Consider the following 14936-nt stretch of genomic DNA (forward strand, 5'->3'; position numbering starts at 1 on the left):
AGGGGCATGGGATGAGTTTCCATTTGTTAGTGACCTCTTTAATTTCTCTTAAGAGTGTCTTGTCGTTTTCAGGGTATAGGTCCTTCACTTCCTTGGTTAGGTTTATTCCTAGGTATTTTATTCTTTTTGATGCTATTGTAAATGGAATTGTTTTCCTGATTTCTCTTTTTATTAGTTCATTGTTAGTGTATCGGAAAGTTACAGATTTCTGTGTGTTAATTTTGTATCCTGCAACTTTGCTGAATTTAGATACTAGTTCTAGTAGTTTTGCAGTGGAGTCTTTAGGGTTTTTTATGTACAATATCATGTCATCTGCAAATAGTGACAGTTTGACTTCTTCTTTGCCAATCTGGATTCCTTGTATTTCTTTGTTTTGTCTGATTGCTGTGGCTAGGACCTCCAGTACCACGTTGAATAACAGTGGGGAGAGTGGGCATCCCTGTCTTGTTCCCAATCTCAGAGGAAAAGCTTTTAGCCTCTCGCTGTTCAGTATGGTGTTAGCTGTGGTTTATCATATATGGCCTTTATTATGTTCAGGTACTTGCCCTCTATGCCCATTTTGTTGAGAGTTTTTATCATGAATGGATGTTGAATTTTGTTGAATGCTTTTTCAGCATCTATGGAGATGATCATGTGGTTTTTGTCTTTCTTTTTGTTGATGTGGTGGATGATGTTGATGGATTTTCGGATGTTGTACCATCCTTCCCTCCCTGGGATGAATCCCACTTGGTCATGGTGTACGATCCTCTTGATGTATTTTTGAATTTGGTTTGTTAATATTTTGTTGAGTATTTTTGCATCTACGTTCATCAGGGATATTGGTCTGTAGTTTTCTTTTTTGGTGGGGTCTTTGCCTGGTTTTGGTATTAGGGTGATGTTGGCTTCATAGAATGAGTTTGGGAGTATTCCCTCCTCTTCTATTTTTTGGAAAACTTTAAGGAGAATGGGTGTTATGTCTTCTCTGTATGTCTGATAAAATTCCGAGGTAAATCCATCTGGCCCGGGGGTTTTGTTCTTGGGTAGTTTTTTGATTACCGCTTCAATTTTGTTGCTGGTAATTGGTCTGTTAAGATTTTCTGTTTCTTTCTGGGTCAGTCTTGGAAGGTTGTATTTTTTTAGGAAGTTGTCCATTTCTCCTAGGTTTCCCAGCTTGTTAGCATATAGGTTTTCATAGTATTCTCTAATAATTCTTTGTATTTCTGTGGGGTCCGTCGTGATTTTTCCTTTCTCGTTTCTGATGATGTTGATGTATGTTGACTCTCTTTTCTTTTAATAAGTCTGGCTAGAGGCTTATCTATTTTGTTGATTTTCTCGAAGAACCTGCTCTTGGTTTCATTGTGTTTTTCTATTGTTTTATTCTTCTCGGTTTTATTTATTTCTCCTCTGATCTTTACTATGTCCCTCCGTCTGCTGACCTTAGGCCTCATTTGTTCTTCTTTTTCCACTTTCGATAATTGTGACATTAGACTATTCATTTGGGATTGTTCTTCCTTCTTTAAATATGCTTGGATTGCTATATACTTTTCTCTTAAGACTGCTTTCGCTGCGTCTCACAGAAGTTGGGGCTTTGTGTTGTTGTTGTCATTTGTTTCCACATATTGCTGGATCTCCATTTTAATTTGGTCACTGATTGATTGATTTTTTTAGGAGCATGTTGTTAAGCCTCCATGTGTTTGTCAGCCTTTTTCCTTTCTTTGTACAATTGATTTCTAGTTTTATACCTTTGTGGTCTGAAAAGTTGGTTGGTAGGATTTCTATCTTTTGGAATTTACTGAGGTTCTTTTTGTAGCCTAGTGTGTGGTCTATTCTGGAGAATGTTCCATGTGCACTTGAGAAGAATGTGTATCCTGTTGCTTTTGGATGTGGAGTTCTATAGTTGTCTATTAGGTCCATCTGTTCTAGTGTGTTGTTCAGTGCCTCTGTGTCCTTACTTATTTTCTGTCTGGTGGTTCTGTCCTTTGGAGTGAGTGGTGTGTTAAAGTCTCCCAAAGTGAATGCATTGCATTCTGTTTCCTCCTTTAATTCTGTTAGTATTTGTTTCACATAAGTTGGTGCTCCTGTATTGGGTGCATATATGTTTATAATGGTTATATCCTCTTGTTGGAGTGAGCCCTTTATCATTATGTAATGTCCTTCTTTATCTTTTGTTACTTTCTTTATTTTGAAGTCTATTTTGTCTGATACTAGTATTGCAACACCTGCTTTTTTCTCTCTGTTGTTTGCATGAAGTATCTTTCTCCATTCCTTGACTTTTAATCTGTGCATGTCTTTGGGTTTGAGGTGAGTCTCTTGTAAGCAGCATATAGATGGGTCTTGCTTTTTTATCCATTCTATTACTCTGTGTCTTTTGATTGGTGCATTCAGTCCATTTACATTTAGGGTGATTATTGAAAGATATGTACTTATTGCCATTGCAGGCTTTAGATTTGTGGTTACCAAAGGTTCAAGGTTAGCTTGTTTACTACCTTACTGTCTAACCTCACTCGCTTATTGAGCTGTTATAAACACAGTCTGATGATTATTTCTTTCCCTTCTTTTTCCTCCTCCATTCTTCATATGTTGGGTGTTTTGTTCTGTGCTGTTTTTAGGAGTGCTCCCATCTAGAGCAGTCCCTCTAAGATACCCTGTGGAGGTGGTTTGTGGGAGGCAAATTCTCTCAACTTTTGCTTGTCTGGGAATTGTTTAATCCCTCCTTCATATTTAAATGATAATTGTGCTGGGTACAGTATTCGTGGTTCAAGGCCCTTCTGTTTCATTGCATTAAATATATCATGCCATTCTCTTCTGGCCTGTAAGGTTTCTGTTGAGAAGTCTGATGATAGCCTGATGGGTTTTCCTTTGTTGGTGACCTTTTTCCTCTCTGTAGCTGCCTTTAAAACTCTGTCTTTGTCCTTATCTTTTCCATTTTAATTATTGTATGTTTTGGTGTTGTCCTCCTTGGTTCCTTTCTGTTGGGAGTTCTGTGTACTTCCATGGTCTGATAGATTATTTCCTCCCCCAGCTTGGGGAAGTTTTCAGCAATTATTTCTTCAAATACATTTTCTATCCCTTTTTATCTCTCTTTTTCTTCTGGTACCCGTATAATGCAGATATTGTTCCTTTTGGATTGGTCACACAGTTCTCTTAATATTGTTTCATTCCTGGAGATCCTTTTATCCTTCTCTGCGTCAGCTTCTCTGTGTTCCTGTTCTCTGGTTTCTATTCCATTAACGGCCTCTTGCACCTCATTCATTCTGCTCTTAAGTCCTTCCAGAGATTGTTTCATTTCTGTAATCTCCTTCCAGACATCATCCCTTAGGTCTTGCATATTTCTCTGCAGTTCCATCAGCATGGTTATAACCTTTATTTTGAATTCTTTTTCAGGAAGATTGATTAGGTCTATCTCCTTCTCAGGGGTTGAGTCTGTGATTTTTGTCTGGATCAAATTCTCCCTTTTCATGGCAGTAGAGGTAGTTGTGGTGAGCTGGCGTGTGTGTTGGCTGGGAGAACGTTCCTACTTCCTGGTCTGTGGCCTTCCTCTCCTGGGAGAACAGTGACCCCTAGCGGCTTGTTCTGTGCAGCTGCGCACAGACGGGGTGTCTGATTCTTGCCTGGCCGCTGTGGAAGAAGCTCTGCCCGGTTGCTGTTGGCGTGGCCACTGGCGCCATGGCGGAGTCGTTCATGAGGGAAAATGGGCAGAAGGCTGTTTATCACTGTGAAGGGGCTCCGAGTTGTGCTGCCACTCAAGGGGTTAGGGCGCCCGGGATTTTCTGGGATTCCCAGTTACTGAGCTGATTGTGCTGTGGCGCTTCCGTCCAGCTGTGAGGCCCCTGCCCCTTTAAGATTTTCAAAGGGCACTCGCTTTTCTTTTGTCCCAGGGGCGCTGGCAGTGGGGACCCGCTCACAGGTCTTACTGTCCTGTTTCCCCAGTATCCAGCTAGTGTATGCACTATGTGTCTGCACTCTGGTGCGGATGGCTAGGGCTGGATATTTAGCAGTCCTGGGCTTCCTCTCCCTCCCCACTCTGACTCCTTTCCTCCCGCCATGAGCTGGGGTGAGGGGCACTCGGGTCCCGCTGGGCCGCAGCTTATTTCTTACCCCATTTGCGAGGTGCTGGGTTCTCTCGCAGGTGTAGATGTAGTCTGGCTGTTGTTCTGTGTCTTCTGGTCTCTCTTTTAGGAATAGTTGTATTTGTTGTATTTTCAAAAATATATATGGTTTTGGGAGGAGATTTCTGCTGCTCTACTCACGCCGCCGTCTTGGCTCTGCCCATTTGAAGTGTTTTAAAAGCTGATAAAATAATATCCTCTCACTAATCTTTTTTAATAAAATTTTTTAGCTCTTTTTATATACTTACTTTTCTACTCAAATTTTTTTGTATTGTGTATTCTTTGGGTAAAGTTACCTCTACCTCAGAGAGGCACATTTGAAATGCTGTTGATATTGTATTACATTAAAATTGTCTTCTGAAAAGTTGTGTCATTTTGCATTCCTACCAGCAGAATATGAGAGTGCCATTTTACCAGCTTTGGCAAACAAATGAGCTTATAATTAAAATGTGCCTTTTTGAGGCTATAGGTATCATTGATGTACACTCTTAAGAAGGCTTCACAAGAAAAACAATGCGACCACCACACTCACCCCCACCGAGTCCCCCCCGCCCACCATACCCCAGTGCAGCCACTGTCCATCAGTGTAGGAAGATGCCACACAGTCCCTATTTGTGTGGGTCCAATTTTATAGGGATAATATATATACATTTATCTTTGTTTTAATCTCCAATTGTTGGTTATTAATTGATTTTGAATATTTGGATTTTGCTCATTTTCATATGGGGTATTTATGTTTTAAGTGCTTTTAAAATATTTTAGTAAACCTTTTATGTTTTATCTTCCCTATATTTTAGTGAGCTATTTGCCTTTTAATTTTGTTTGGTGTCATTTTATGTATTAATGCTAAACCTTTGTGAGATACGTGTGTAAAGGCAATTCTTTTCCTTACAGCTCTGCCTTTTAGAAAGATTCATTCACTTATCTTTTGATATTTATTAAGTAAAGATGTGCCAGATATAGATCTAACATGTAAAAAATAGGCCTTTTATTTTAGATGGATTTTAGACTTATAGAAAAATTGCAAAGATAGTAGTGTTCCCATATACCTCTTACCTACTTTCTCCTATTGCTAACATCTTGTATCACTATGGTGCATTTGTCACATCTGAGTACCAGCACTGATACATTTCTATCACCTGCTCCATGTTTTGTTCTGTTTCACTAGTTTTCCCTCCAATGTCCTCTTTATGATCTTGGATCTCACCCAAGATATCCTTACTTGTAATTGTCATGTCTCCTTACTTCCCTCTAGTCTGTGATAGTTTTTCAGTCTTACCTTGTTTTTCGTTATATTGAGAGTTTTGAGGAGTACTACTAGTGTTTTGTTGAATGTTCCTCAATTTGAGTCTGATCTTTTCAGATGGTTAAACGGAGGTTATTTATATCAGTGCGGATTCATGGATATTTATTTTATTGTTTGGGTTACAAACAAATACTACATTATTTATTTTGTTTAAATTATTTCAACTTTGGCCATTTATTCTTTGATTTTTGCATGTTGACTCCTCTGTGTTCCTTTGACATGCCCCCTTTCTTTTTGCGTGCTACAAGATGCCCTCGCATATATTCTGAATTCCCTTTTCTAGCCCTAGAACTGGCCATTTCCCCTAGAATTGGCTTTTAGAAACCAAGATCTGGGTGCTGGGTGTGCTCACTGCTGCTGGGGTGTCCTCCTTCTAGTCCCTCTTAGTGAATAGAGCTAGGAAATACTATTTGTGTGTGTGTGTGTGTGTATTATACACACAATGCATATCTATAATTTCTCTTGTATCTGTGTATCCATATCAGTATTAGGCTAAACATGAGTTCACACTGATGTCTGTGACTCTAATGCAGTACCACAAGGTTGATTCTAACCTCTTTCTCTTTGCTTCTTCCCACTCCAAAATGAGATACACCATCTAACTTAATTCCCACTATCTAACATTCACTTACTTATTTGTTCAACCCCAGTATACACATAGTAGTTTTGAGAAATAACCCATATCCCTGTGAAAAACAAGTTTGCCAAACAAAGTACAGTTTTTAGGTATGGTTCCATTAATCTTTAGCCTTATAGTTTCCAATGAAAGCACCATCTTCCAAAGTTACTTATATCAGTTTCCTTTTTCACCCACAGTTCTGCTTTTGACACTGTGCTTAAAAGACTTCTTGATCCAAAGATTGATTATATACATACACTAGATACATGTATTGTATATAATACATTATATATACAGTATTTTATTATTTTATTGCTTTGTTTTACCTTAAGTTCCTAAATATATATACAGTTCACTTTGTTACTTGGTGTGAAGTAAAACACTATTTTTTCTTGCTTTTTTCCATTGCTTAAAATACTACCTTTATCAAATTTTTAAAATCATACATAGAGTTTTTCTGTTTCTTATTTTGTTTCATACTGCCTTCTCATTGAAGTTCCAAACATTATATAACTATGATAATTTCAGTATTTGGTAGATTATTCCTTTTTGCCTATTCATGTTTACTTACTGTTTTAATTAATTGGTGTAATTTCCTTTTCTTTATTTCAGGAACATTTTAGTGGATAAACCAAATGACCAATCGTCAAGGTGGTCTTCAGAGAGCAACTATCCTCCCCAGGTAAGATTATGTGTAGCTACCATTCAGTTAAAATTTAAATAGGCATTTAATTGACATCAGTTATCTGGAATTCATTAATAGTTTATTCAGTCTTTGAAATTGTGAGGTAAATTTTTAGTTCCTCTTTTTTTGCTTAAATTTTGGAAGAATTTTTTTTTATAGGCATACACAGTATGGGATTTGATGAACCATAGACTTTTAATTTCTATCTACTGGAACCTTTAAAATCTAGTAAGTATTTTTTTCCAAAATACTAATGTTGCGAAACTAAGTTTCTTGATACTTTTTGAAGAAAATGCTAATGAAAAGAACTGGTTAAGTTGCTGTTACTGTTCTGAGAAGTAACTGATCTGAGCAGAGATTGTGACTATGTCCTTAAACTGAAGCCATGATGTAAATGTTTAAGGAAATGTTAGTAAATTGAACTTATAGTCAGTGACTCTATTTCCCTTTTAGGGAAAATTAACTTAATATGTATTATTTTGCTAAAGTAGTATATGTAGATGATATTAGGAGGACAAGTTAAATTCTTCCCTTGACAGGTGGTGTCTGAGGTCATTTGAATTTTAAAATAATCATTCTTTCAGTTATACACTTTCAGCATTAACCTTAGTATATCATATCATTGAGGAAATTAATGCTGATGGGTAAAACAGATGGGTAAATGAAACTTACAGTAATTCTTGGAAACTTAGTCTCTGTACTTATTTTTCCTTTCAACTGGTTTTCTTACTATCAACACTTTTTTGGATCACCTACTGTTTAAATGTCATTGTAAAATATATGCCCAAATATATATATATACATTCATAATATGTATACATATTCATTTTATATATATTCATAATATATATATTCTTTATGTGTGTGTGTTTGTGTGTGTCTATATATGTGTGTGTGTGTGTATATATATATATATATATATATATATATATATATATATACACACATATGTAGCATAAAGAAAAATAAAACAAATACCTATATACTCTTCAACCATCTTTAGAGATGGAAAATGACCACAACCTTTTGAAGCCTCCTATGAGCCCCATTTTGTGTATGTCTTCTAACTCTACTCTACTATTATATCATGTTCTGTTAAGCATTTTCTCATGGTTTTTTATGTGTATGTGTTTATAAATATCCTATGACTTAAGTTTTATCTGACTTTGACTTTATATAAATATAATAGAAATTTAATCACTCATTATAAATCTTGACTCACTTTACTTTGCTTAACATGATGTTTATTAATAGTGCTGAGTATAAGTAGTTTGCTGATTTTCACTACTGTATAGTATTACAGTGTATGGGCCATCAAGATGTATTTATATTGCAGTTGATGGTCTTTGGGTTTTTTATAGCATTTTGCTATTATTAATAGGCTGCTATGACCATGTTAGTACACCTTCTCTTGATAACTGTACAAGAGTTTCTTCAGGTTATAACTTAGAGTAGAATTGTTAGGTCATAGGGTATGTGCATGATCAACTTTTATCAAGTAATGTAAAACTTGTTTTACAAAGTGGCTGTGTTATTTGTACTCTCACTGGCAGTGTATGAAAGCTGCTGTGTGTTGCATTCTCCCTGTCACTTCTGTAGCCTGATTTGTTTCAGGTGAGTCTTTCATTGTAACTCACCATAATTTTAATTTACTTTTTCTTGTATACATTCAAGTTTCTTTGCATATGTTGATAGGTTTACATTGTGTGTGTATTCTTGGGGGCCCCCATTCCCTAAGTGCACATTGAAATTGAATATATTATGTTCTTTATCATGTTTTTATTATTCACTTTTTCATTTTACTTAATTTGAGCCCTCAAATTTGGTGTGTTTGTGTTATTTTATTATTCAATTAAAATTTTTCTTACTAGTAAATTTTATATATATATATATATATATATATATTTATATATATATATTTTTTTCTGTTAAACTGAAACTGATAACCTCTTTATTTGTTATTGGGAACTATTTTGAAGGCAGTAGAATTTAATGTCTTTTTTACTTATTTGTTTGCGTATTCATTCTTTCAAAAATTTAGTAAGTACCCACGATGTGCCAGTGTAGGTACTGGGAACATAGTGGTGAATAAACTATTGTCTTTCCTCTTGCTGAGTCAAGAAATACCCTGAATCAATTAATATTCAGTGTGTTAAGTCCTAGAGTAGGTTGCCCAAAGTTTTTGTGATTGGAAAAGATTAATTTATTATGGAAATAAATAACATATATGTTTTTCATCATTGTGATTACAACCCAAATGTAACTGGGATTCCATGTGGCTAATTTCAAAGAACAGCAGTCTTAGCAGAAAAAATATAATTGAAAATAATTTCAGTTTTTACTTAGTTTTGTAAGAAATTGTCATATGGGATGGAATGAATATAATTTTAATGTATAGATATGTAGCAAGTAGTCTTGCATTTCTAGTGGTTGCAAGCTACATCTGTAATATTTATTTCCAACCCTTGTTCTGAAAATTCCTAAAAAGGCTGAATTTTAAAAATATGCATACATAAAGTTTACAAAAAGTTGGGACCCTAAATTGATTCATTCTCAGGATAAGTATAGAATAAACCAATCCCCACTTCTGGGGGAACTATGAGGAGACTTGTGTTGCTCAGTAGAGGAGAGGAAAATGAAGAAGAAAAACCATCCCTGAGAGGTTTTAGCCATGTATTGATCTCTAAAGATTCATATTTGGCACTCATATTCTCAATACTTGGTTCTTCAGGAAACCTCACGGTATGATTATAGTTTAAAGTGATTTTGGATGTATAGTATTCTTAATGTTCTTAGGAGAAGCAAATTGCAGATCCTCTCTGGAGATAGCTACCTTCTCCCTAGGCCTCAGGTAGTCTCCATAAATCATTATTCAAGAGAAGTACATACTCAAAGATAACCAAATATACAAGGAGATAAGTTGCCTTAAGTAAGAATTAGGTGAAACAGTAGATCACAGAAACCTGCAGAAAACTTTAGATTCAAAAATTAGAAATATAAAAAGATACTGGAATTAAAATAATTTCATACCACTTTTAAAGAAATAAAAGGTATATATAGGGAATAGGAAACTTAAACCTTATACATTTCAAGAAGAATCAGGTAAAATTTCTTTAATGAAAATTAATTTGACCAACCCTCCTACCTAGGAGGATGAAATTAAAGTTTTTGAAGGTGTAGTATATTGATAAGATGGAGAAGAGTGATGGGGCCAAGATTCAGGAGCATATAGGAACTCAGAGAGGGAAAACACTTTTCCACAAACATGTTTATTTCTAAAGAAATGGCTAAGATATTGAGAAGCTGAATGTGTAGCAGATATGTGTAGCAGATACACCTCTTCTGGAGGAAGCTAATATCCTAGGCATATAGTCATTTTTAGTTTTCCATATTTGATATCTACCAAAAACACCCCATAAAACCACAGGGCTTACAGAAAATGAAATTGTAGGTAATAGGTTTTAAAATAATACCCTTACTGTGTTAAAAAAAGGATGAAAATCAATATTGAAAATTTTGGTAAGAAAAGAAACTGTAAAAAAAAAAAGAGCCAAAATACAAGTAAAAACTACAATGACCAAAATTCCAAATTGTAATTATGAGGATTAAAAGGAAGTATGCAAAAACACTCCTTAAAATGTACTATGCTTTATGTAAACTGGCAATATTATTGGAATAAATTTCTGAGAAAATAATTATTGCCAATAATATTAAAATAACATATAAAAAATTAACTTTTTTAATTCTGATAATAAACTACTACCTGACCTTATTTCAAATCACTTAAGAGGTTACTCGGCATATATAAATTAATTCTATTATTGTAAATTTGGATAAGGAGAAACTTTATTTCATGGAATATTACCATGTAATTAGTATGGGAATTGTCTGTATCCCTCCATATTTGTTGTTGTTAATAATTCTGGGTTCTTCCTGTAACCATATGGTATTTTGTACTATTGGAAAATATATGCAAAGTATTGGTTTTGTTGCAAATAAATTTTGGTAGGTAAATTCACAAATGTAGAATCCACAAACAATGAGGAGACACTGTATGGTAGCTAACAATCATTCACCATCTCTTGAACACGTTTGAGAATCAGAAAGAGAGGAAAAGAGGACCTCTGAAAACTCAAAATCATTGTAGTGAAATTTTAGGTGCTGACGGCCTTTCCTCAAATATACTTTCTTTATAATGTTACTATTTTAGGTTAGCTGTTTCCTCAGGTCTCAGCAGCTGGAAGTAACTTAGTGCATGGGGGGGCATAGCTGTAAAAGATAGGCACATTAACAGCAAGCTATCAACTGATGGGAGAAGACAATAATCTATATAATGAATAGAAAAACAAAAGTGTAGCATTTAGTATCTTTATTTTAAAGATAGATAATACTCTATATTTTAGTAGTTTTTAAGGTAGAGTTGTCTAGTAAACTTTCTGTAGTAGACTTCGCAGAAGGAACTTTACAGACCAGAAAGGAGTGAAATGAAATATTTAATGTACTGAAACAGAAGGAACTTCAACCAGGAATCCTCTAGCCAGCAAGTTTATCATTTAAATTTGAAGCAGGGATTAAATAATTTCCAGATAAACAAAGGCTCAAAGAATTTATAACAAAACCAGCATTAGAGGATATGTTAAAGGAACTGCTGTAGGTGGAAATGTTCCTAAGGGTAAATAGTTTTCACCAGTGAAATTAAACTCACAGTAAAAGTAGTAGACCAAATAATTACCACCAAATACAAAATTAAAACAAAAGTAGCAAAACTAACTGTACACAAAATCAATCAAGAGATACACAAAAAAGTCTTTGTGTAGATTATGACATCTAATACATGTGGAGGAGAAGGAAGAAGAAAAAAATACTTTTAGATTGTGTTTGAAATAGAGCAATCAACAACTTAATATAAAGACTGTTAAGTAGTTAGGAAGCTATCCTTCAACCTTTGGTAATCACAAACTTAAAGCCTGTAACAGATACACAAAAAATTAAAATAGAGAAATCCAACCACAACAATAAAGAAAACCATCAAATAACAAGAGAAGGAAGAGAGGAATAGAAAGGAGCTATAAGAACAAACAGAAAATAATAAAATGGTAGTAAATACATACCTTTGAGAATTGCCATAAGTGTAAATGGACTGAATGCACCAACCAAAAGACAGAGTGGCAGATGGATAAAGAAACAAGACCCATCTATATGCTGCCTACAGGAAACTCTTTTGAGACCTAAAGACATACAGATTAAAAATGAAGGGATGAAACAAGATATTTCATGCAAACAATAGGGAAACAAAGCAGGAAGAGCAGTATTGATTGATTGATTGATTGATTGTGGTATCATTAATATACAATCACCTGAGCAATATTGTGGTTATTAGATTCACCCCATTATCAAGTCCCCACCACATACCCCATTACAGTCACTGTCCTTCAGCATAGTAAGATGCTATAGAGTCACTACTTGTCTTCTCTGTCCTATATTGCCTTCCCCGTGCCCCCCCATACATTATGTGTGCTAATCATAATGCCCCTTAATCCTCTTATTCCTCCCTTCCCATCCATCGTCCCCAGTCCCTTTCCCTTTGGTAACTGTTAGTCCATTCTTGGGTTCTGTGAGTCTGCTGCTGTTTGTTTTGTTGTTATACTCCACAGATGAGTGGAATCATTTGGTACTTGTCTTTCTCCACCTGGCTTATTTCACTGAGCATAATACCCTCTAGCTCCATCCATGTTGTTGCAAATTGTAGGATTTGTTTTCTTCTTATGGCTGAATAATATTCCATTGTGTATATGTACCACCTCTTCTTTATTCATTCCTCTACTGATGGACACTTAGGTTGCTTCCACTTCTTGGCTATTGTAAAAAGTGCTGTGATAAACATAGGGGTGCATCTGTCTTTTTCAAACTGGGCTGCTGTATTCTTAGGGTAAATTCCTAGGAGTGGAATTCCTGGGTCAGATGGTATTTCTATTTTTAGTTTTTTGAGGAACCTCCATATTGCTTTCCACAATGGTTGAACTAGCTTACATTCCCACCAGCAGTGTAGGAGGGCTCCCCTTTCTCTGCATCCTCACCAGCATTTGTTGTTTGTCTTTTGGATGTTGGCCATCCTAACTGTTATGAGGTGATATCTCATTGTGGTTTTAATTTGCATTTCCCTGATAATTAGCAATGTGGAGCATCTTTTCATGTGCCTGTTGGCCATCTAAATTTCTTTGGGGAAGTGTTTGTTCAGATCGTTCTCCCATTTTTTAATCGGAGTATTTGCTTAATTGATTTTTGAGGCACGTGAGCTCTTTATATATTTTGGATGTAAACCCCTTATCAGATATGTCATTTATGAATATATTCTCCCATACTGTAGGATGCCTTTTTGTTCTACTGATGGTGCCCTTTGCTGTTCAGAAGCTTTTTAGTTTAATATAGTCCCACTTGTTCATTTTTGCTTTTGTTTCCCTTGCCCCAGAATATATGCTCATGAAAAACTTACTCATGTTTATATTCAAGAAAGTATTGCCTATGTTTTCTTCTAAGAGTTTAATGGTTTCATGACTTACATTCAGGTCTTTGATCCGTTTCGAGTCTATTTTTGTGTATGGAGTTAGACTGTAATCCAGTTTCATTGTCTTACATGTAGCTGTCCAGGTTTAGTAGCAGTATTTGTATCGGACAAAATAGATACCAAAAAAAGAGAGTAATGAGACAAAGAAGGACATTACATAATGATAAAGGGGTCAGTTCAACAAGAGGATATAACCATTATAAATATCTATGCACCCAACAAAGGAGCACCTAAATATGTAAAACCAATGCTAAAAGAATTAAAGGGGGAAACAGACTGCAACACATTCATTTTAGGAGACTTTAACAAACCACTCACATCAATAGACAGATCAACCAGACAGAAAATAAATAAGAAAACAGAGACAATGAACAATACATTAGACCAGATGGCTTTAACACATACCTACAGAACATGTCACCCAAAAGCAGCAGGATACACATTTTTCTCAAGTATATATGGAATGTTCTCCAGAACAGATCACATACCAGGCTACAAAAAGAGCCTTAGTAAATTAAAAAAGACTGAAATTCTATCAAGCAACTTCTCAGACCACAAGGGTATGAAACTAGAAATAAATTACACAAAGAAAACATTAAGACCTACAAACAGATGGAGACTAAGTATCATGCTTCTAAATAATCAATGGATCAATGAAATTAAAAGAGAAAACAAAAATAAAATGGTCCAGTATTTGTGGGACACTGCAAGGCCTTTCTGAGAGGGAAGTTCACAGCAATACAGGCCTACCTCAAGAACCAAGAGCAATTCCAAATAAAGTCTAAATTCAAAGTAAAGGAAACTACAAAAAGAAGAAAAAATGAAACCCAAAGTTAGTAGAAGGAGGGACATGATAAATAACAGAGTAGAAGTAAGTAATATAGAGAAGAATAAAATAATAGAAAAAATTAATGAAACTAAGAGCTGATTCTTTGAGAAAATAAACAAAATAGATAAATCCCTGGCCAGATTATCAAGGTAAAGAGTGTGTGCAAATAAAATCAGAAATGAAGAAGGGATAATCATAATGGATACGACAGAAATACAACAAATTCTAGAGAATACTATGAAAAATTATATGCCAATAAACTGGACAACCTAGAAGAAATAGAAAACTCCCTAGAAAAATTCAGGTGCCCAGTAATGACCTGAGAAGAAACAGAAATCTAAATAGACCAATTACCAGCAATGAAATCAAATTGGCAATAAAAATCTTATCAATCAACAAAAACCAGTACCAGATGGGTTCACAGCTGAATTCTACCAAACATTTAAAGAAGAGCTAAGACCCATCCTTATTAAAGTATTCCAAAAGGTAGAAGAGGGGGAAATACTTCTAAATTCATTCTGTGAGGCCAAAATTACTCTAATAACCAATCCCAGGCAAAGAAACTACCAGAAAAGAAAATTATAGACCAATATTCCTATAGATGCAAAAATTCTCAACAAAATTCTAGCAAACTGAATTCAAAAATACATCAAAAAGATCATCACAACCAAGCGGGGTATATTCCAGGGATGTAAGGAAGGTATATACACCACAGTAACAAAAAGAAGGATTAAAACCACATAGTCATCTCAATAGAGGCTGAAAAGGCATTTGACAAAATTCAGCATCCATTCATGATAAAAAACTATCAACAAAATGGGTATAGAGGGTATGTATGTCAACA

General features: G+C 35.1%; 1 protein-coding gene across 4 annotated transcripts in view; it reads left to right on the forward strand.

Annotated features, from left to right (window-relative positions):
- Positions 1–14936, forward strand: part of MKLN1 (muskelin 1) — a 390326-nt gene that overhangs the window by 219577 nt on the left and 155813 nt on the right. For 3 of the 4 annotated variants that reach the window (XM_057504770.1, XM_036909011.2, XM_036909012.2), the window contains one exon: positions 6626–6695. In XM_057504770.1, coding sequence (XP_057360753.1) covers positions 6626–6695 — 70 coding nt within the window. Of the gene's footprint in view, positions 1–6625; positions 6696–6905; positions 6927–14936 lie in introns of those variants that run through there. The other variant, XM_057504772.1, reaches the window with a different exon arrangement.

The sequence above is a fragment of the Manis pentadactyla genome, chromosome 7, assembly GCF_030020395.1.
Source record: "Manis pentadactyla isolate mManPen7 chromosome 7, mManPen7.hap1, whole genome shotgun sequence".
Lineage (NCBI taxonomy): Eukaryota > Metazoa > Chordata > Mammalia > Pholidota > Manidae > Manis > Manis pentadactyla.